At 35.1% G+C, this 23,804-nt stretch overlaps 2 protein-coding genes and 1 long non-coding RNA gene across 3 annotated transcripts; 2 read left to right on the forward strand and 1 right to left on the reverse strand.

Moving 5' to 3' along the window:
- Positions 1-2,712: 2,712 nt before the first annotated feature.
- LOC113273155 lies at positions 2,713-10,795 on the forward strand. Its single transcript, XM_026522918.1, has 2 exons — positions 2,713-3,438; positions 10,392-10,795. The coding sequence occupies exons 1-2, from the start codon at positions 3,342-3,344 to the stop codon at positions 10,793-10,795; spliced, it is 501 nt and encodes a 166-aa protein (XP_026378703.1). The 5' UTR covers positions 2,713-3,341.
- LOC113276623 lies at positions 6,583-8,463 on the reverse strand. Its single transcript, XR_003324580.1, has 3 exons — positions 8,327-8,463; positions 7,186-8,250; positions 6,583-6,950 (listed from the first exon to the last, which is right to left on the reverse strand). It is a non-coding gene; the product is annotated as an uncharacterized LOC113276623 (long non-coding RNA).
- Positions 10,796-16,993: 6,198 nt separating the features above from the next.
- On the forward strand, positions 16,994-19,735 carry LOC113276624 (protein trichome birefringence-like 2). The gene is made up of 5 exons (XM_026526247.1): positions 16,994-18,192; positions 18,278-18,473; positions 18,576-18,790; positions 18,879-19,037; positions 19,133-19,735. Exons 1-5 carry the CDS (start codon positions 17,243-17,245, stop codon positions 19,479-19,481), a joined length of 1,869 nt encoding a protein of 622 aa, XP_026382032.1. The 5' UTR covers positions 16,994-17,242; the 3' UTR covers positions 19,482-19,735.
- Positions 19,736-23,804: the final 4,069 nt, after the last annotated feature.

Genomic DNA, 23,804 nt, shown 5'->3' on the forward strand with positions numbered 1-23,804 from the left:
GAACTCACTCAAGCATCAGGCTTACCCTATACTTTTGCACAACATTGAATTTTTTTTATGCACTTACATGTAATATTAAAACAAAAAATAAAAGTCTTTCTTCCTGCATGAACTCGATAAGATTTTATTATGAAAGTTTGACGTTCGTATCAATTGATTTAATCAAAAAGACGGTAGTAAGTTTAATTGAGAATATTACGAAGGTTAGGCAAGGCTTTAGCTTTTAGGATTTTCGTAGCTTTTAACTTTTAGCATGAGGGATGGTTTTGGGTCCCACCATGTAAGATGCGGTTTCTACTCTCGGTTTTTATTGCATTCTATGGAATATATTTGAAAAGGGAAATTCGTCTATAAAATCAAAATCTACGGTTTATTGACTAAATCAACCCTCAATGACCATGTCAAAGCGGAAGATAAAATAAAATCAGAATCTACAGCCCATGTTTCTTATGCATCATTTTTTTTTGAATCGATATATACCAATCTGGCGATAAATTGAAACATCTAGTGTTTTTTTTTTCTTCGGATGTAGATCTAAGTGATCCAATTAGATTAAATTATATTAGCACTCACTAATGAGTGAGTTTAAAAATCACATATGTTGTTGCAATTTTAGATGTTTTTTGTTGTGATTTGCTAAGAAGAAAGTTTGAATATCATTTCACGGTTAAACAATATTTCTTGGATAATCAAATTAAATTTTTGGAAAGAAAACAAAAATCAGTTGGAGAAAACGATGAACGTAAAGAAGATGAACAATGAAACTAGAATTCGCGACATATATATGTTGCAAAGCAAAAAAAAAAGTGTTACCGAATCCCTGATTTGCATACAACCCGACATTTAACACTTATAACACTCCATAAGTGAAATATTAACATTTACAATAATCTATACATGAAAGATATCCAAATACAAACACCGTAGACATGTCTCTAATAAACGTAACACTTATAACACCCCCTACGTGAAATGTTAACATTTACAACAACCCATAAGAAAAAGTATTCAAGTAAAAACATCTCATGATCGTCTCAACAAAAGTTACTAACACTTACAACATACCTTATGGATAGCAGAGGTTTTGCAACACTTTTATGTTTGCAACGATTTTATTTGTGCCAATTCACTATTTATGTTTTCTAATTTTTTGTTGAGTTGCGTAAGCCCCTCGGTAAATATAAATGCTTGCATTAGCTCTCATGAAGGGATTATTATGAGTGTCAGTAGGGAATATTGTAAGTGTTAAGAATTCGCGGAGGTAGTTCATGCAAATTGGGGATTTAACAACATTGTTTCCTTTGCGCTAGATATTTATGTTGAAATATTTGCAACACTTATATCGTTCCAAATCGCTACTTATGCAAAACATCAAACAGTTAAGGTTCACTTTTTTAAACGTCGCTAACGTATACCAATTTTCTAGGATGTACCAACCCGAGGTGGGACAAAAACACACTGCTTCCATGCATCTTGTATGAAGAACTCTTTTGATTGAAAAAAATACGTTTTCATGAAATTCTTTCAGAAGCTTCATCAGTCGTGAATTTTTTTATTTCTTTAATCTTTTTTCTCTAAATCCTAGTTTATAATTTTAATCTGTTTTCTTTTGTTTTATATCAAATTGATGGAGAACTAATTAATTTTTATTTGCATAATATGTGGCATCTTTCAGAAGCTTAATCAGTCGTGATTTGGTGGCATTTGTTCACTATCCCTTTTGCTTATAGATAGTCGTGTCTTTTCCAAGAATCTCTGTGCTCAATTTGAGTAAGATGGAGAAAATCATAGTGGTTGCACCAGTCTTGCTTTGTGTAATTATCCTATGTTTTATGATAAGTTTTACCCCTCCAACACCCAAATCCTTTAGATCCTGTTCCAAATCTAGTGAGATTTCTTTTATTTCATCTGATTCCTGTAGTCGTAGATTCAGAGCTCTGAGTTGGAAACAAGAAGAAGAGGGTATTATCGGAAATCCAAGTATATACAAGAAGCAAATTATGCGGTTTCAAAATGTTGAAATTAATTCTCCAAAGGCAATGCCTCATATTTTTCCGAGATTTCATATATATTTTCAAACCAAGGGTCAAGGTGGTTTAGGAAATTATGCTCTAAATATGTTAAGTCTAATAAGTACTACAAGATATGTACGCTACTATTTAAAGTATTCTCTCGGTTTTTTGGTCTCTGAAACCATAACACCCGTAAGAAAGAATTGTTGGAAGATAGAACACCGTTTTTTTTTTGCAATAGTCATGGCCTCAAGTTCTTAATATCAATCTCAACTTTCTACAATTACAAAGAAAATGGAAGGCACGTCAATCAGTAGGAAGCTCTCTACGCCTACTAGGAGAACTATCAATATGTTGAAGAAGTCAATGCAGCTGCATCTAAGTGGTTTAATAGTCTTACTGGGAAGATAATTTCAAAGGATCCATTGGATCTCAAGAAAATCAAGAAAGATATTGGTTTTTCCTAGAGGATGTATAAACCATGGGAGATGAAACCAATGGGTACAAACATATTTGTTTTTAAGTTTTTAAAAGACGGTGATGCAGAAGAGGTTATGAAGGAAGCACCATGGACTGTACTGGAATATTTGATGGTCCTGCGAAAGTATGTTTCTACAAAAGATTATCGAAGTATGATTTCACTCATCAAGTTTTTTGTGTTCAGTTTAGAAACCTAAAGTTAGAACATTTAGATGACACTATGATTGATAAAATGTGTGGAGAGATTGGTAAGAAGATGGATGAAGATCCAGATAATGCTAGGCCTAAAGTTGGCAAATTGCTAAAGGATAATGTCGAAATAGATATAACAAAGCCACTGAAGAGAGGTACTTGGGTACTCACGACAGCATTAGAAGAGAAATGAGTGATATATCACTATGAGAAGCAACCTAGAAAAATCTGTCCTCAATGTTTTGTTATTCAGCATAATGATGAAAGGTGTGAGGAATACGCGGGCCAGCATCGTGTATTGAGGATAACAACTGAACAATGGAATAAACACTATGAAGAGAACAAAAATCTCTTAGAGGGTATGGATGAAGTTTTGGACGAACAAGTCAGTGGTAAGGAAGTATCTCATTTTGTTGGGCTTACTGATAATGTTGTGCTTGATAAGTCCACAGTTACTGAAGAAGACCAAAAAAGGTGTAAGAGATCCATAAACGATGATTCTCTTTCATCGTTCTCGAAGTGAAAATCTACAGCTGAAAATTCTACAACATATGAAAACCCCCTCTATCAAACCCAGATCCCAAACCAAATTGTTTCCCAAATCAATACAAAGGGTAACGCTTATCACACAAAGGAAGCTGATGATTCTCTGTTAGAATGTCGTATGAGCATGGAAGGCATGGAGGAAGAAAGGGATGGTGGATCGTATGTTGGTCAAGTAGCTTCTGGAGTTGCACAACTTACTGCAAATCAAGTAAGATTTCAAAAAACTCTCAAACATCCCACAGTCTTAAATTGTTTTAATTTCAATAATATAAAATTTGTTTTCAATTCAGTCTTTGATTGTGGTTTTAGGTTTCAAAATTGAATTTTGGTTGTGAATTTAGGGTTTATAGAAATCAATTTTGCAAATTTTTTGGGTTAGTCAAGTTACTTTCTAGATTTAAAATCTTTAATAATTGTCTTAATCTACAACTAGATATTGTTATTAATCTCATTTCCTTCCGGCCAGAATCTAGCTTTTCTGTAGAGACTATCATTATGAAGGTGATGGCGTGGAATGTCTAGGGGTATGGAAATAAGCATACTAGGTATCATCTTAGGGAGTTAATTAGGTCTAATGATCCAGAAATTGTATTTCTCTCTGAAACAAAAAATCTGGATAAAAAAATGATTAGATACACTAGATGTCTGAATTTCTCTAAGTATCATTTTGTTAACCCTTTAGGTTTATCTGGTGGCCTTTTTTTAATGTGGAAGGAAGGTTTTGAGTTTGAAGTGGTTGATATGAATGCTAGGTATATATCCTGTGTAGTAAGCTTTGATGCTAGGAGTGGAAAATCATTACTTGTGTGCATGTATGGTGATGTAATTTTGTAGTGGTAAGTAAAGTGTTCGTTTCTCGGACTTGTTGAGACTGATTTCAGATTTAAAAATAGAAAACAATAAAAATAAAGAAAATATATACACAAGGTTTGTCACAATGTCGAGAGATTACTGAGACTCAGGATTCCACCAAACCTCATATCATGTGGTTCAACAATCAATTCTTAGACAATTATTGCTCTAGTTTATTGACTCTAATTCTTTGCCAGGGTAGATTTTAAAAAGATTAACTGTAAATCACTAGCATGATGCATCAAAAGCACTTAGACCAAGCATACATCATCATACGACTTCACAACTAATTAAGAAAAATCATAAAACAATTAAATCAATGCAAAAAGTCATGAAGAATCATTATAGTTACCAAGAAATTATGAAACATGACTTCCTCCGTCATCCCAGTGTTGGAGTTTAGCTCCTCATATTATTCACGTTCTCAAAATAGGTGTTTATAGCTCAAAAGTGTGAAAAACAAGAGAAAACTAATAAAGAAAACAGTTTGCAACGTTAGAAAGGCGTTACAAATAGCTGTTACAACGGGTTGAACTGTTATAGAGAAAAGATGACAAGCTTATGATATATGTTATCTATTATTGTTGAACAACGATACTTCTTTTATGATGTTTGAAAAAGACTTCCTCTGCGACAGTCCTCGTCTGTCCAATGTTCTTCAGCTTCTCTTCTTCACCACCAGCAGGTGAATATTCCTGCAACTTCACCTGTGCTTCTTTGCTCCGATTCTATCGACCCCAAACTACTCGATGGATCCTTCACCGAGTCCCATCACCTCTTATATACATCACAGCTGTCGAATATTCCCAAATATAATTTTTCTTTTTTTCGACCAAAAGACTTGGGATTTCCTTCCTTTTTATCTCTCGTAACTTCCAGATTTAGCAGCACCTACCAGATAAAATATCACTTTCCTGTTTTACGGAAGATTTCATACCTTCTTTTTGACTCCAATACGTCACTCATCCCTGCCTTGTCGCAACAGACTCAAACCAGGTATGCACCTTTATTCTCTTTCCTCATAAACCCGATATCTATTGTCCCCTGTTTTGTCGAGATTCTGTAGAAATCTTCTCTTTTTTCGAACCCAATCCAATTACCAATCCTGTTTGGATTAAACAGGCCCAAACCAATCCTTTCCAGCGAGAAAAATCCGACAACAACTCATCAACTCGATCCAGAAAATTCATGCAGTATGCAGACGCGACACAGACGAGTATAAAATCTTCCCTCCAAATTCGTTTGAGTTGGTGAAGAAAGGGTGTCCCCTTATACAACGCTGGACTCCATTTAGCCACTGGGTGTAAATAGGACATCTGGGGTGCAAATAACAGTGGAGTGCTCTTTAACAGTTGCGTGCCCCTTATCCAAATTGGGGTGCCTTTAGTGATTTTCTCCCACGAGCGCAAGTACCACTTTTCAAGCCAATTTCACCGCAAATGCTTATTCCTTCAAAAACACCTACAAAGACATAAAAAACCATAATAAATACAAAATTGAGCATTAAAAATAAATAAAATTGAGATCATATCAGACACGAAAATGTGTCTATCATATGGTGCTTTAGATGATGTAGGGATTTCTAATCAATTGAATTTTATGCATAATTTAGTCTCCAGATTTAATTATCCGCTTGTGATTATAGGCGACTTGAATTTTGTACTAAGACAATGTGAGAAACAAGGAAGTAACCCTGTGTTACAGTCACAACTTGATAGTGTGAATTACCAACTTGATATGTTAGGAGTTTCTGATGTTAATTTCATTGGAAGCACGTATACTTGGTCTAATAGAAGGTCTGGTAATGATATTATTCTTGAACGACTTGATAGAACTCTTGTTAATAATGAGTGATACAATTTTTTTTCTAGATGCTATTGTGTATCACTTAGCTAGCCTTGGAAGTGACCATATTCCCATAATGTTAGTCAGTTTGAGAGGGGATAATCCTACTAGAAAGCCATATAGATTTAATAGGTGTTGGTTCAGGGATGTTATGTAACGGACAGAAAATTTGGACTTCCAGCCGGGTCGGACGTTACTCAAAAATAAATAAAAATTGATAACAAAAGAAAAAATTGAACACAATAAGGAAATATATAAGATATAAACGAGAATTTAAACTCCGGCCAAATATGAATGAGTCATAAACAAAATGATAAGGGTGATTAAATGAGTTGAGTCAAACCATGTACTGAGTACATATACAGTTTTCAAGCTGGTAGGAGTTTTGAAAGAAAATGAATGCACGACTATTTAGTACAAATAAAGATAAATTTAGTGCCCGGTAGTAAAATTTAATTAGGCAACAGTAAATATTCATGTCATTTCAGGAGTGAAGGGTGTGCTTCTTTATTTCAAAAATCTAATCAAACGGACTTAGTTAAATTTATAGTTTGGACATAAAAACAAGCACTCAGCCAATAGCCATAAATCACTTCTAAATTAAAAAGCATAAACTAAGGCAAAATGTACTAAAACACGACGTGCTAATGCCGCAAGTTTCGACAATAAAGATATTCCAAGAAAATAGATATGTGTACAAGTAAGACATGCTAATTCATTTTTATATTTGACGACAAAATAAGTTTCAAAATCTAATCCTTTAGACAATAAAAAAAATCAGATCTTTCGAGCATCGACACCAACCAGTTTTCCACTTACATACCACCTAAAAGTTTTACACCATATCCGAACATATGTACAATAAAATATGGTAAAAAGACATGGGAACAGCAAACATAAACTATCCAAATATAATTCCCCCAAATAGCGCATGATATATATATATACAAGGACTACAATATGTACCATGATATTGTGTCCGTAGCTCTATTATCGTAAGCATTTCCAACTTACTGCATCGAGCTAGCTCCAAAATATGTGGGAAAACAAAACAAAACGGGGTGAGCCCACAGCCCAGTAGGAGATATAACGATAATCGAGCGTCAAAAGATAAACAAATAAAATGCCAAAATCTTAAAGCATCAATAGAGCATAAAATTAGAATCTGAATTTCATAAGTAAATGTAAAGCTTTTGTTCACAAACATTTGTAAGCTGCCATTCATTTAAATTTTAGATAAAATTACTCTACTCCTTACAAAGGCCAGTGCCAACGTCAGGGTAGTTCTGGTTACCATCCATCGTTGCCGCAACGATCTTCCGGATAGCCACCGAGATGGTGGGGTGCCCCAGTGGTCCCGACAGTCCTAAAGTAGAGTCCACTAGTTTCCGAATCAAATCAGTCGTTATTAGGGAAACCCCCACAAACCAAGTTATGAAAACCTCGCAAATCCATAACTAGAGCTTGCACTAATGCGTTGGCAGCAATCGCAAGAAAAATTAGATTTGTTTATTAAACACATGAACTCAACATAGAGAGAAAATCACTTACCCGAAAATACGATACTGGAAACAGTAAGTAATTAAGGATACATATAGCAAATAGTAATGAACTCGGCAATCCATTCATTGCAAGTTTCACATACCGCCGAACAAATCTCATATTTTCTAATGTTTGAAAATGTAACAGACTAGCCCATACTTGGCATTTAAATTTTAAGTTGGTAGTGAGAAGAATAAAATAAGGAAAACATAACAGATAGTTCCAATCACATTTTGAATACTAGTGGAGTTTCAAACACATAGTTCTCTGGACCATTTAAACAAACAGGTAAAAGACTAGTTTGAAAATCCAAAACAGGTCTTAGATTAGTGGTAGAAAATGGGAATGGAATGACGTAGAGCAAAACATTTTCGAATCTTCCCAAAATGATTTAGAAATATATGCAAGGGTAATACAAAAATAATGAGGATTAACCAAGTCCAACACCATATATAGCTTCAAAAGAATTCATAAATTATGAGAGAACTTTTGTATGAAACTTCTCAAATTCATGGTCCAGAAAACATTCTAAATAATCAATCTTTGATTTGCATGAATGACTTGAATTAAAAAAATGCTAAGCATTATCAGGACATTGAAATGATGTAGAATTAACAACATAGAAATGAGATGAAAACATTTATTTAAATCAAATTAGGGAAGAAAAGACTGATACACCAAATTAAACTCAAGAGGAAAAACCCCCTACCTTGAAAAAAAAGTAACACAATCCATTGAGAATCAAAGCACCAACTTTTGTAAGAACATGTGAGGATTTTTCCTGAAAAGTTAAATCAAACCCAAAATAAGTTAAGATTAAAATTGGTAAAGGCAAAGAAAATGGAAGAATACCCTACCTTAACAGAATCCAACTTCTTAGCCAAAACTATAGAATGCGTTTTCTCGAAAATCAATTAGTATTTTCATCTTGCCAAAGATGGTCTTGAAAATCAGTAAAAGAAGTTATGAAGAAAACAAATGAATGTCGGATACAAATGGGAAAAATAAAAGGTTAGTTTCTGCTTAAATTTGGTTTGAAGTGAAAAATGACCAAAATGCCCTTATCTACTATTCTCCGCCAGATGTCCAGTATGCTTGAATTTTTCTGAAAATCTCCATTGTTCTACTAATCATGCTCCCTAGCACTGCTAAGGGATAACTACTTTAAGAAATAGAAAAAAACAAAAAAACAACAACACCCATACTGGTTTTGGGCACTCACAACGACTATAAGCATTCGACACTAAGATTGCACACCCACATTGCACAATCCCAGCAAGAGTGGGTTGGGCTCAAGCCCACAAAGTAGGTTAAATTTTTACGAGTGTTACATGTTAGCTGTAAGTCTCTTATTGCTAATAATTGGGTTCATGATAATAATGGTTCTCATGCTTTCAGATTAACAAAATCTTTATCTAATGTTAAGCATGTTCTGAGTCAGTGGAATAAGACTAGCTTCGGAAATATTCAGACACATCTAAATAACACACATAACCAACTTGGCATGGTTCTGCAGAATAGATTTAGGGAAAATAACTTAGCTGAGATCACTGAACTGGAGAATCATCTTAAACATTGGTATGAAGTCCAACAAGACTTCTATATGCAACGTGTTAAATATGATTTGCCTCTTCAGGATGTTAATTCAAGGTATTTTCATGATAAGGTGAATTATAGGAAACAGAGAACCAAAATTGACTCTATTCAGTCTGATATAGGTATTTGGCTTTCTGACAGAAGTGGTAGTGCTAGTGAATTAAGAGAACATTTCTCTAAGATTAACAGGACTATGAATCCTGATAATCCTGATGATTTCCTAATGCATTTGAGCCCTTGCATAACTTAAGAAGAAAACAATGCTATTCTTCTTAGTCCTACAGATGAGGAAATCAAGGGTATTGTTTTCCAAATGAATCCATGGACACCCCCGGGTCCGGACGGATATCCACCTGGTTTTTATCAACAAATGTGGGGAGTAGTTGGTGATATCATAATTAAGATGGTAAGAGCTTTTTTCCACTCAAGGCATTTACTAAAACAGAGGAACCATAGCTTCGTTAGTCTCATACCCAAATGTAATAAACCTAAGAGTGCTTCTAGCTACAAGCCAATAAGTGTTAGTAATGTAACCTACAAAGTCATTTCTAAATTATTAGCTAGTAGGTTAAAAAAGGTTATGAATAAACATACCAAGCTACCTTCTTGTCATCTAGGCTAATACCTGATAATATAGTCTTAACGCACGAAATGGTAGACACTATGAAGAAGTGTAGGCAGAGAAGGGACTTATGGCTGTTAAGCTTGATATGTCGAAAGGTGGAACTAATAATTTCCCGTGGACTAAGTTTTGGAAAGCAAATATGCCGCCCAAGATTTTGCACTTCTTGTGGAAGTGTGTGCAAGGGTGATTACCAGTCAGAGATAGATTAGGTAGACATGTTGCGGCTATTAGGCCCAGTTGTCCTCTTTGTGATAGGGCTGTGGAGTCAATCCAACATCTGTTGATAGATTGTGATATAGCTTAGGAAATATCGTATTCTGTTAACATTCAGCTTGCAGGTATAATTGCTGGTGTTTCCATTAATGATTGGATACCTAGCTGGTTCTCTGCAGGTGGTAATAATGATGGAAACCATCATGAAATGATTAGAATTGCATGCTTCATACTCTGGCATATTTGGAAGCTGAGATGTGCAATTGCCTTTGGTAATGCACAAGTGAATATTGCTAATACAGTGAGCCAGATCAACTGTAACAAGGCTGACTGGATAACAAGTAGTGGTTAACAATTGGTTGATAGGAACACAAACATTATATCTAGAGTTCAAGTGGTTTGGAAGAAACCACCAATGTCGTTCATAAAGATTAATTTTGGTGCATCATTCGTAAAAGAAACTAAGCGTATGAGTGCTGGTCTAATAGTTGTTGACGATGCATGCAATTGGAGAGCAGCGGGTTGCGTTCCAGGGGTAGCTCAAGACGCTGAAAAAGCAGAAGCATTGGCAGCTTTGGAAGGGATAAAATGGACAGTGGAGCATCAAGTCCTCAATCTACAGCTTGAAGGAGACTGTATCAATGTTGTGAATGCGATTAATGGGTGGAATGGAGCAGTAAAATGGACAACAAATAGTATTATTTTGGATTGTTTAGAACTTCTTAAATGTTTTAATAAGTGGGAATGTGTTTATGTCCCTATAAAAACTAATGAGGTTACGCACCTTCTGGCAAAAGATGCAAATCTTGTTGAAAGTTCCATGTTCTGGCATGAGGAGTTACCTTTATTGCTATCCTCAATAATATCAGAAAAATTTGATGTATCACAGTGATGTTTTAATATAATTTTCCTTTCCTGTTCTTTTTAAAAGAAAAAAAAAGTTCACTTTTTTACTGTTCTCGAGGTGTGTTTTTGCTGATTTTCCAGCCCCTTTTATAGTTGAATCTTCACTACAATTCGAATTCTACAAGAATTTCAACAATCCTGGTCGTTAATAAACTTTATACACATATTAATATACAAAGTTCATTACCCAAAATCAATGACAAATAGTTTGTTTCTTCACTATTTTCCTCCTCAAAACTCTGTTCAAATCTTCACATACTTGCTCAGAACTCGAACTCAAGACAAGCTCATTCTTGTTAGTTATAATAATCTTTTTATATAGACTCCCGATGACTCGTTATCTCACTAATTTAACTACAACAATAATCAACTTGCTCTTACTTGTTTAGAAAATAAAATATTTAAATGAGAAATAAAAAAAAAAAAACCCAAACCTTCACACTTTGATCCATTTTGGGACGTATACCAATATCACTTCATGGGCTGAGAATTACTTTCATGGGCTGGGAATTATTTCATGGGCTGAGTATTTAGAAATGTAAAATGAATATGGACCATATGAGGAGGGGTGTCGATTTGGGTTTGTGGACTGAGAAAACAAATCACTTTGAAAAAAATGAGCAAAATAAAGAGGATGCAATTTTTTCTTTGGTGAAAATGGAAAATATTAGTAGTGCGTAGTGGTTGTTCAAAGATGTGGCTTAACTAAGTTTTAATGTATTAAGAATTAAACGTTGCCGATGTTTGAAATTTGGGGTAGAACCTCCCAGAAGACGTATCTAACACTACAATGAAATGTTGCAATAGACCTACTGGCCCAAAATGACCCTACATCAAGTCATCAACAGAACTCTATATAACAACCAGAAAAAATCTTGTTCAATCATGAAAATGCCATGTCGGTCTCAACAATGGAGCAAACCAGCTGTTAAATGAATTTCACGATGTCTTAAATAATTTGTCAATCTACGTCCTCTTAGAATTTCACGATGTCTTAAATAATTTGTCAATCTACGTCCTCTTAGAATTTCACGATGTCTTTTACCGCATGCTTTCTATGTCGACGTCTAGTTCATATGTATGCCCCGCTATTCAACCGCTCCGCTGTGTATATATAGAGCACATACGTTGCTTTCAGAAGCGCCTGTAGCACGTTCTCGTGCCCATTAAATTTTGTATTTTACGACCGTGCTTGATCCTTCCATCAAGCTGCCACTAGAGCACTTCAACACTCCGAGCTAGCAAATGTGCCGTCTTCTCTCTCTTTTTTTTGTTTTTGTCTTTGATGTGCCGTCTTTTCACTATTGCTTGAAAAAACTTTGTCCGCTTATTTATCACTTTCATGTTCATCAATGCTCAGTGTACCTAAAGATAGGGTCATTGAAAGATAAAAAAAACACCGTTATCCAATTATTTTTTAAAATGGCTAATTTACTCTTTGATTAATTAGATTTAATCGGATGATTAATTAAAGTTTAATCAAATTAAACTAGAAATTAACTAATTTTGATTCTTCATCAAATATGAAAAAGAAAAAAAAATGAAAAAACTTGCACAAAATCGGTGGATGTTCATGCTCACATAAACTGATTGTAAGAATCGGTTTATAATACTTAGATCATAGACCGATTGTAAAATTTTGGAGTTTTTCTGTGATTTTTTTCTCCAGAATCGGTTTATGTTAATGCCCACATAAACCGATAGTTAATCTGTGCATTTCTTCTACTGTTTTGCTCATAACTTCTTCGTCCGATGTCGGAATGACCTCATTTTTTTGCGTTCAATTCAAAATTTCATGCTCTATAATATAAAGATAAAAATTTCAAGATTTGTGAAAAAAGCAAACATGGTTAATGAATCAACATCAACCACAATCGGATATTGCAGGTGTACCATATCTACCGATTTTGGGGAACATTATAACAACCGGTTTGTGTGGACCCTTAAAAAAATCCGATTATGGGAATAATAGTTAAGAAATCAAAGGTTGTACAATCGGGTTATGCGGACATACATGTAATCTGATTCTAACAAAAAAAATATACAGAAAAACGGTTATCTCTTCCATACTAGAATCGGGCTATGTGGGCATTAACATAAATCGATTCTGGTTCAATTTCCTCCAACCAGAATGCCTATCCAGGACAATCGGTCTTTGTGGGCATAAACAACAACCGTTTCTAAATGAAATCAGTTTACAAGTGCATTGACGTAGACCGATTCTTATAAACCCAAAAAACTTTGATTTAAAAAAATTGGATTGTTTGAGTGATTACATGTTATTGAAATCTACTCTAGGGGATTGGGTTAATAGAAAACTATTTGATTCGAGCTAAAACGAAAAATTATCTATTTTAGTGAATTTGGTGATTATCGACAATGTTTTCGTTTGATTTTGAATTCTTAATTTTGATGGAAATGGAAATGGAAATGATTTTGATTTGATTTAGTTTTTTTGTTTTGTTTTTGTTTTGTTTTTGTTTTTTCTTTTTCTATTAGGATTTAATGAGGATAAATTAGTAGTATTAAAGTTTCATAGAGGGTAAAACAATAATTTCATCAAACTTAAACACCCCTTATCATTTTCTATGGGGTGGATGAAGAAATCCATAGTACCCAAATAATCACCATAGGCCCAATTTAACCAGGTAAATTTGTACCAATAGTATAAATTTAATTTTTAGTGATTATTGAGGAGAAAATAATTAAATCTTTGGATTTCTTTAATCGATGAACAACTTTGATGGCCACTTTTAAGCTACTAACTGCTATACTATACGTTACCTAGTGGGGTTTGTTTAGATCGAAAAACACACTTCATTGACTTAATCACATTGTAGACAATTTTTTATTTTTTGATTGGAAGATTATTTAACAAAGGGTATGGTAAGAACACTCTGCCACACACGTAGAGCCGGTGGGATTTAATTACTCGTAACTCGTAAGAACAGACAATTTTTTAAAAATCTCAAGTGTCGTTTATAAAACAACTAAGAATTTGTCGGCCGAAAATTAAACTGTCCTACCGAACATGTGCTTAGATTCTATAAAGCTGAGAATAGAACATACATATGATGTGTACGATTGTTAAAAATCGAATAAATTTATGTACATCAAGCAGCAAATGAGTTGCTTATACTGTCCATGAATCGAAATTCTTGCACCAAGCGAAAATTAAATTCTTCTTGACGTTATTAGCTAGCCATACAAATTACATCCAGAGATGAGATCTTTGCCCGATTCTTTCCAAGCGAAGGGACCACGTCAACGGCCCCGTTGTCATAATCAGTTACAAATAACATACGCATGGACTGAAATTCAGAGAGTATAAAACATACAGTGGTTCTAAGTATACTATGAACACTCAAATCACGAAGGCATCCGAATGCTCACAACCAATCATCGTAATCTAGAGTGATTTGTGATGATGATATCTTAGTGTTGATTCCTTGGCTCAAAACTTTCGGGTTTATCACAGCCTCATCTAACAACTCCATGCGGGGCGTTTGCGCACGGGATATAGGCAAAAACAAAGAAAACAATACATACAAGTAAAGATCCATGGGGTTAGGCAAATATAAAGTGCTGAAATATAAACAAGACCGAGGTTTACGTGGTTCAGCACTAAGGCCTACGTCCACGGGGTTTGTTGTTTCACTATGTTCTTCACGGTTACAAGAGTAGTCGAATGACTTTTGGGCTTACATGTATTTTCTCTTCTAAAGGATTAACTTACACTCGAAATCTCTCTCTCATTCCCTTCCTGATTTTTCCGATCCCCCTTCCTCTTGGTGGAGAGGGGGTATTTATAGGGTTAGAGTGTGGGACCCCTCTCTGAAGGCCGTTGGAATCTTATCTTCTAGTGTCTTGTGTCCATCACGCAGAGGTCTGCGTTTGCCACTTGATCACCCAGAGACATCCTCGCTCGTCCCACGGGTTGATCGACACGTATACTGCTCAGAGTGTTTAATGAGGGTAGTTGAGATGCCTGCTCGTGTCAGACAAGTGTCTTCTGCCCCTGTCACGTCCGTGTCAGCTAACTTTCTCTCCACCGTTGATCTTAGCTTCTTTTGGGGATGAGATAAAGTAATTCCTTGGGGTTTATTTGGTGTTCCGTAGTGCATCGTATTTTGATGTCTTGGCCTGCATGCTTTTCACGTATCTTTCTATATACACGTGTCTGATGGTGAGATATATGTATACACATATACTAAGGGTTGAATCTCACAGTTCATACCGACCGAAACAAATGAGTGAGATCCTAGCCCGCTCAATACCCCAACCCCTGTTAATTCCGGTTGGGCATGGGTCCCCACCCGTTTGTTTCAGTTAGCACAGACCGTGGCATTCAACCATGGTACACTATCATTTTTGATAAATTTGTCCTAAATATAGTAGGTTGATATTTTTTTGTCTATATCAATGTTACTCAGTTGTCGTTATTCATGCATTTACCACCATTCATTTGTTCATCTAGGCCTAACTCCATAATTTACAAATCCTAGTTCAAGGCATCACTTTGTTCTAACATTGTAATGTTGTAGACTAAAAATATTACAAGAATAAAAATACGGAAAATGCGTCATTTGTCCAAAAAATTTTAAAACATGGTTCAAATGGACGAGTAAAAAATTAGTATGGGTGAAATGGACAAAAATTTTTTTAGCAAGGATGAAATTGGATTCATCCTGGCTTATACTTAAAAAATAGCAAGGATGAAACTGGATGCATCCTCATGTAAATTAAAAATAAGAAAAAGTATTTGAAAATGGGTAGGATGAAACTGGTTACATCCTGACTATTTTTATATTTTTGTCCATTTGAACAGTATCTTTTTAATTTTTGTCCATTTAAACAGTATCAAAATGTACAAGTCTTTTTCACCCGGGAATAGTTGATTTTTGTCTTTTTAACCAATTTTGTGATAAAAATAAGGTAGCTTATGGAATTATCCAATTTCATTGGGCTAAAAATCAATAAATCTAGTATCTCTATTTTAAAAACCATCTCCAAGCTGGTTAAATTTTTTTTTTTTTTTGCTCTTTCCTCTCTTTTCCCCTTCACTCTGACGAAAAAAAAACCCTAAACTCCATTAACATCTTGCTCAGATTGGTCTCATTTCTTTTTAAGTATTAGTAGGTAGATTTTGAATAAAACTATTTTTTATATTAGTTTTTATGTCTTTCGAAATATTTCTTCGCTATTTGGAGCGAATTTTCTTTTCGTCATTTGGGGCCATTTTATTTTCGCCTTGAGAGCTATTTATCCAAATGTTGATTGATGGTTCGTGGCTTGTTATTCTCGATTGAAAAACATCGATGTTTCGACACGGTATTGTTTTGAATCCATATTCAATCAAAGGCATCCGGGTATGTTCATGACTTGTAAGATGTGTTCCTACAAGATTTAGGAGCATGTCTTATTGAAGAAGAAGAAAATCAGATTAAATGGTCGAACCGATTCTGGATTATACCATCATTCTTCCCTATTACAGGTACAAAAATTGGACATTGTTGCGGTTTATGGCTCTTTTTTTTTAGGAGAGAGAGGAGAGGAGGAGGAAAGTAGAATTTATAGGTATTAGTTATCCGATTAGCTACGGATATGACGTGTTCTTTCTAAACCAAACCTTTAAAATACTCCCTATTGTCTCTTTATAAATTTTAATTTCAACTGTCGATATTCAAAATGGTAGATGGTGGTCTTATACATGTCGGAGTGCTCTCATTTTTTGTGGAAGTGTAATAAATACTTATAAGAAGAACATGTCATCAAAAAATTAGCTTCATATTTACCACCGGTTGGGCTTGATAGAGAAAACGAAACTAAAATGTCAAGATTATGTCATTATAACCATGTCAAACGGATCCTACCCGATATATATATGTTCTTTTTTGTACACAGTATATATATTTTAGAACGAAAATAAATTATCAAAAGTTATCCTATAGATTAGATAACACCGGCAAAATTTTGGTAACAACCGTAAACGAAAATAATAAGTATCTAATGTCAATGCATGTGTCCTATGGATCGCATTGATGAGTGCATACAAGAAAATTGATGGATGACTCTTTCTTAGAATCTTCTAAGAATGATCAGTATTATACTAATTTAGCAACGACAAAAAGAATCGAAGTTAATAAATAAACTTTCAGCTATATTTGTGATCAAATACGTGGGATAATACTCTTGCATTCATTGGTTTTCAACTAGCTAGTTTTACACGTTATTATTCCAACTTTTCTCTGGCCCTGTAGAAGGTCAAATATACCGCCCAAGAACTGCAACTACAAGCGGTAAATCATCTTCTGCATAAGTTCAAATATATATGCATTACATCAACAGAGTAATCAAGATTATTGAGAACAAATTCTCTTTCGAATTTTTCGAATAACATCGATAATTATTGGTTTCCGACGAGAAGAAAATCATGAGGAAGCTTAGAATTTGGGAGACGTTATTAAGTTACTCAATAGGGATGAAGAGAAAGGGAAGATCAATACTTCTTGGTTTTGGTTTCGTCATTGGAGCTTCAGTGCTTATTCTTACAGTTATTTGTTTCTTGTTCCCATCAATTTCTCCGTCGCTGATGAATCCACTGCTTCAAACAAATCTTGATAAATACTATATCAAATTTTCATTTCCCTATTGGTTGTCCTCTTCCAGTAATTTGACAAATAATACTACTAGTAATACTACTGTATCTCCTCCACATTCTCTCTCTCCGCCTCCGTCTGCTTCTTCTCCTTATTCTATAACTCCGCCTCCTTCTACATCTTCTCCTTATTCTGTAACTCCATCTCCGTCTCCATCTTCCCCTTATTCTACATCATCGTCCCCATCTCCGTCTCCGTCTTCCCATTATTCTATATCCTCGTCTCCTTCTCCATCTCCATCTTTCCCTGATTCTATATCCTCGTCTCCGTCTCCGTCGTATTCACCCCAGTCTCCGACTCTTTCTCCTTCACCAGAGCTAATAAAAAATCACACCGATAACAGCCAAACGGAAACGAATTACGGAGAAACCAACCGTTCTAAGAATTCAAGTACTATTGCTATTGATACTCCTAAAGTTGGAGGACCGGTGGTTCCAGAAGAAAAATCTATTACAAGGCTAACCCCAGGGAATGTTTCTACTGGAAGTAGTAATAAATCAAATGAGAAGAAACAAGGAAATGGTGATAATTGTGATATTTCCGACGGTGAATGGGTTCGGGTCAATGATCCAATCATACATTATCCTCCGGGTTCTTGTCCGTACCTCGAAAAACAACCTTTCGACTGTCACAGTAACGGGAAACCTGACAATGAATACCTAAACTGGCAATGGCAGTGGAAATCTCACCCAAGAAATGCAGGGTGCAGTAATAACATTCCCAGGTAATCCTTCCGTCCTTCAAGTCAACTTGGACAATCAAATTACTTGTAGTTTTGCGCTTGTTGAATCAGTCGTTTATTTTTGCAGCTCCCTAAATGCGACCGATTTCCTCGAGAGGTTGAGAGGCAAGAAATTGGTGTTTTCAGGGGATTCTTTGAATAGGAATATGTACATGTCTATGATATGCATCTTTTGGAGCGTAATTTCGGACAAAAGCAGAATTGTTAGGCCTTCTATGTATTCAGATTACAAGACAAGGGGAGATATGTCTTTAATATTCAAGGCAAGTTTTGTTTAATCACCACTTACTACTTAAGCTTTCCACTTCAACTTCTCGCTATTGATTACTGATGAAAATGCATATACAATCTGGTTTGGATTTCAGGACTACAACTGTTCTGTAGTATTTGTGTGGTCGCCGTTTCTCGTCAATGAAACAAATTCTAAGACGCGTAGAATGAGGTTAAGACCATTGGTACCAGAGGTAGAGACTATGAGATTGGACCAGATTGACGGGATCGCAGCAAACGTGTATCAAGATGCTGACATTGTAATTTTTGATTCATGGCATTGGTGGAATACCGAGAAAACTAACAATGGGTAAGTTCCACGAAAATGCATTTTTTTTCTTTAAAAATGTGCTTTTTTTTCTTCGAAAATGCATAAAAATACTAGTTTTGAATCGCAGAATCAACTACTTTCAAGAAGGCAATTACTTATACCCCAAAATGGGTTTGGATGTAGCATACAAGAAAGCTTTTACTACTTGGAGGAGATGGATTGACAACAACATTGATTCTACCAAAACCCAAGTTGTTTTCAGAGGATTTTCGCTTTCCCATTTTGTGTGAGTTTTATATTTTGCTTGCCATTTTATTCTTCTCTTCTTCCTGTCCTAATGAATCATATTAACTAAGCCGGCCTACTTGGTTTGAGATGCAGAGGAGGGAGATGGAACACAGGTGGAAAATGCAACTTGAATACGAAGCCAATACCGACCATAGAGAAATACAAAAACCCTGCACCATCACATGTGAAAATTATAGAAGACGCCCTTCGGCGGATGAAGACTCCCGTTTTATATATCGATGTTGGTAAACTAACATTTTATCGAGCCGATGCTCATCCATCGATATATGGAAAAAACTACACTGCGCAAGAGAGAAAGGCAGCTATGCATCATCAGGATTGTAGTCATTGGTGCTTACCAGGTGTACCTGATACCTGGAATGAATTGTTGTATGTTAGTCTGTTGAAGGCTGGTAAAGGGTCTTTTGACCCCTCACTGTAAGAAATGGATTGTTGGCATTGTTCCTTGGAAATATAACGGATAGGGAAATAGAAACAGAGCTTCAACTAGAGTTGCGAATTTATACCTTTCACTAATGTAAGAAAAAGTGGACATGATTTCGAAGATAGGTTGCCACTTCGAGAAAAAATCTCGTTTCACTGCCAACATGTGTCCGCCGGAGAAGCTGCACATGTCTCCGAGTCTGAGTTGTCAAATTATAAGGAAAAAACCAAACAGAATAAGAACATAATTTTTGCTGATAAAAACCATCTCCATTGACCGTTGTGACACTTTAGCTCATGGGCAGCTCATTCCATTATCGTTTGTGCTTATGCACTTAATAATTGGAGGGAGTTGTTAGATGTTTACTTAACTAGACTCTTGGCTGTGTCTTCATTAAATCGCTTTCGCACCCACGCGCAATTTGTCTCAAAAAGACATACGTTAAGGTGTTTTATGGAGGGGTCAATTTTGATCATTTTCATGTATATGATGGTTGTAAATGTCGCAACCACCCAGGCCATCAACACAAGCCCCAAGGAACCACCGATTTATATGGAGGAGCAAGTAGAATGGGGAAGTGCTACACATCCCTCCGGTTATCCCGCGTGAAACAATATTAGTGGAGCTTCTGGGACCGGCGGATTTGCAGGGGTGGGTTAAGGGTGGGACCCACCCCTCTCTCTCACACATCCCACTCTTTCTCACACATCCCACTCTCGGGATGGCTTGCGGGATGTTAATCATTTTCCAGTAGAATGGACTAATTGTTATCAGCTAGGGGACATTTAATTAAGATGAAGTTTCGTCCCTTGATATAGAAGTAAATTTTATTTTTTGAAAAGCGGGAATTAAGTGTTTGGCTCTCTCCCCATTTTTCTTACTTTTATGGCCCGGGGCTTAAAGCCTATTATTATTATTTTTTAACCAACTTTATTGAAATGACCCCTATAAAAAAAGGAGGATCATATGAATAAAGATGTTAAATGATGTTAAACTCACAACTTAAAGTCCTTAAGGGTAAAATTGACAAACCAACTTCAATATAACATATCTCACAAACCATATGTTGGAATTTGACAAATCTTATATATTTAGAAAGGTTTTTGAAAGACCAATCCAACGAGCGTAAATACAAATATCAAAATTATTCGTATTTTTATAAATTTTTATTCCTTAAATGATTTTTATTTTATTTATCTTATTTTTTAATGTGTAGATATTATCCACGGAATTTTTTAAAGTACATTTATTATTCATAGTATCTTTTCTAACGTGCAGATATTATTCACGACTTTTTTTAGTGTGCAGTTATTATCAACAGGGTTTTTCTAGTGTGCAGATATTATCCACAATGTTAATTAACCTTTCATAATTGTTTATACTATAGCATGTATATTAAATAAGATGGGATCATGCTTTCTCATTTACAATTTGTTGATGATACCTTGTTATTCATTGATGCCGAGATAAAGGAAGTTAGGAAGTTGCTTGTCATTCTTAACACTTTTGAAATTTTAACAGAGATGAAGCAAATTTGGAGAAAATCTCAATGATTAGTGTTGGTGCAGATGAGAATATTCAAGAACTGGCAATGGAGTTGGGACGCAGGGTAGAGCAGTTTCCTATAAAGTATCTGGGGTCACCTTTATGGGCTACTGCTAGAAATGTTTCTATTTGGAATGAAGTCATTCAAAGGATGCAGGATAGGCTGGCCACCTGGAAAAAGAAGTTTTTGAACAAAGCAGGGAGGTTGGTGTTGATCATAAGTTGTTTAGCAAGTTTACCAATCTACTTCTTATCTCTTATTCATATGCCAACAAGTGTGGAACTGAAGCTTACACAATTGATGAGAAATTTCCTTTGGGATTCAAATGAAAATCAAAGAAATATGTTTTGGGTTGGATGACCTAACATATGTAAATCCAGAAAGCTAGGAGGTTTAGGTGTTAAAAGTCTAAGATTAACTAGCAAAACACTGAAGGCTAAGTGGGTACAGAGATATGCTAAGGAGAAGAAGGCTTTATAGAGGAGGTTTGTGCAACAAAATTTCAAAAATAACAGTGGTTTAATGCCAAGTGATGATGCAAAACCACAATGGAGGGGATTATGGATGAACATTTTGAAATCTACTGCTTTTTTGGATGTTGCTGTGTCTTTTTAGTTGAGAAATGGGAAATCCATTTAGAAGTAAATAGTAAGTCACATTACAGAAACGAAAAAAAGTCACAAAAGAATGCCATTGATTTCCTTGGAATGTTAAGTATAGTCGCAATCCACTTGAAGTTCAGATATCCCAACCTGCCTAGCAAGTAACAAACCATGCGTAACTACCCTATCCATGTTTAAAATTATTTAAATGGGAAAATTATCTCTAAACCATCAATAAAAAACTCATATATGTTTTGGTTACAAAAGATTGCCTTTATCTAGTTAAAGAAACTAATTTTGTTTAAAGAAAAATTTGTTAAAAAAATTCATGATAATATCTAATCCGAAAAAAAAACGTTCTAAAAAATATCTCATAAATTAACTCTGTTAAAATCACTCACTTAAAAAGTCTCTAGTAAAATTTATCCCTAGAAAAAGGCGGGAAATGAGCATATTTTTTGTTGCAGTTGGTATAGTTTTTTAATGTCGATTTTTGTTGCAATAGGCACTGAAAAACATACCGTAACAAAAAGTATCCCGGTATCCTTCAAATGTAGATTCCAAAAAAAGCATAGCTCAATCCACAGCGGAAGCGGAGTACATTTCTGAAAATGCGGGGGTATAACAACCACACCCAATATTTCATTCTGCAATCTGTATGGACTAAACTCCAATATAATTCAGTGAACACCAATTTAAAAGTGAGACTCAATCAAGAAAAATATCAAAGAACTTTATATGTTTCTCAATACAATCAGTAAATCAACTAGATAGAAATCTGTGAGATTGATTGATATGAGAATAACTCGGATGGTACCAAAGACCAATGTTCGAGAGTCAATCAAGTTCTATCCAACAAACAAGGTCGGATTTATCAACTGTGATTGAACTACGCACACCTGTGATATTTCAATAATATAAAAAAATATAATGCAGAAAAGAGATAACACGGACACCAGAAATTTTGTTAACGAGGAAACCGCAAATGCAGAAAAACCTAGGGGCCTAGTCAAGATTTGAACACCACACTGTATTAAGCCGCTACAGAATTCATCCTGCTACAAGTTAACTTCGGACTGGAATGTAGCCTAACCAAGTCTCACACTGATTAAGGTACATTTCCGTTCCTTATGCCTCTTAATTCCCAGCAGGACTCTGCGTACTTGATTTCCTTAGCTGATCTCACCCTCAACTAACAGTTGCTACGACCCAAAATCAAAGACTTGTAAAAAGATCTGCCTCCCACAAATATGTCTATTCTTGTTTTGTTTTCGTCTTTAGATAAATCAAGGTGAACATGAAAATCAACTAATAATCCGGTCTTATACTCCCGAAGAGCATCCTAGAAATATTTGTCACCTAAGAATAACCTAACTGATTAACAAAAAAAATTAATGCGGAATCACAAGAGTCTGAGAAGAAGAACTGTTGTGATTACTTTTTATATATTACCTATCAGAGATGAATCTCGGGCAAATCTTAGATAAGATAAAACTCAACACGATAGAACAAGTAAGGTCAGAATACGACAACTACAAGAAAAATAATTGGATCTGGCTTCACGAGTCCCAAATGAAGTCTTCAAGTCGTTAATCTAATAATGGTTTTGGAAAACCTAGGTTAAAGGAAAATCGACTCTAGTTTGCAACTACGACACATCAAAGTATGGGGATTAGGTTTCCCAGATGCTAGAGTTCTCCCTTATATAGTCTTTCAAATCAAGGATGCTTACAATCAAAGCCAAGATATCTTAGTAACAAAGCAATTGCTATTCACTGTTTGATCAACCTAAGAATGCTTAGAAATGAAGCAATGAATTTCCACTGTTAGATGGTATTAGCTTGATATACACAAATGAAATATACCTACATTTAGATATGGATGAACCGTACCCAAATATGTATATCTTGTTGGCTCAATATTAGTTAACCGATGAACACTTATAGTTTAGAAAAATTCATCTACTACTTCTAGATCAAATAAGATGATCAATCAATCATAATCAAATGAATCTAAATGTTTTTCAAAAAAGTTGTTCAAATGTTCACTATCTCATAGAAATATATATGAACAATTTGAAACAAATCGGTTTGGTTTTTAATTGTATAAAGTACTTATACAAGAACCAATTCATGAACATAATGCCACAATTTGTAAAACTAGTTCACATAC

This window comes from Papaver somniferum, chromosome 4 (genome assembly GCF_003573695.1).
Source record: "Papaver somniferum cultivar HN1 chromosome 4, ASM357369v1, whole genome shotgun sequence".
Lineage (NCBI taxonomy): Eukaryota > Viridiplantae > Streptophyta > Magnoliopsida > Ranunculales > Papaveraceae > Papaver > Papaver somniferum.

Bases quoted from the DNA above. Each gene is read 5' to 3' on its own strand.
- LOC113276624 (XM_026526247.1), top strand. From the start codon at position 17,243: ATGAGGAAGCTTAGAATTTGGGAGACGTTATTAAGTTACTCAATAGGG. The intron at 18,474-18,575 runs GCAAGTTTTGTT...TTTGGATTTCAG, and splicing joins ATATGTCTTTAATATTCAAG to GACTACAACTGTTCTGTAGT. The intron at 18,791-18,878 runs GTAAGTTCCACG...TTTGAATCGCAG, and splicing joins ACCGAGAAAACTAACAATGG to AATCAACTACTTTCAAGAAG.
- LOC113273155 (XM_026522918.1), top strand. From the start codon at position 3,342: ATGTCGTATGAGCATGGAAGGCATGGAGGAAGAAAGGGATGGTGGATC. The intron at 3,439-10,391 runs GTAAGATTTCAA...CTGGTCTAATAG, and splicing joins CACAACTTACTGCAAATCAA to TTGTTGACGATGCATGCAAT.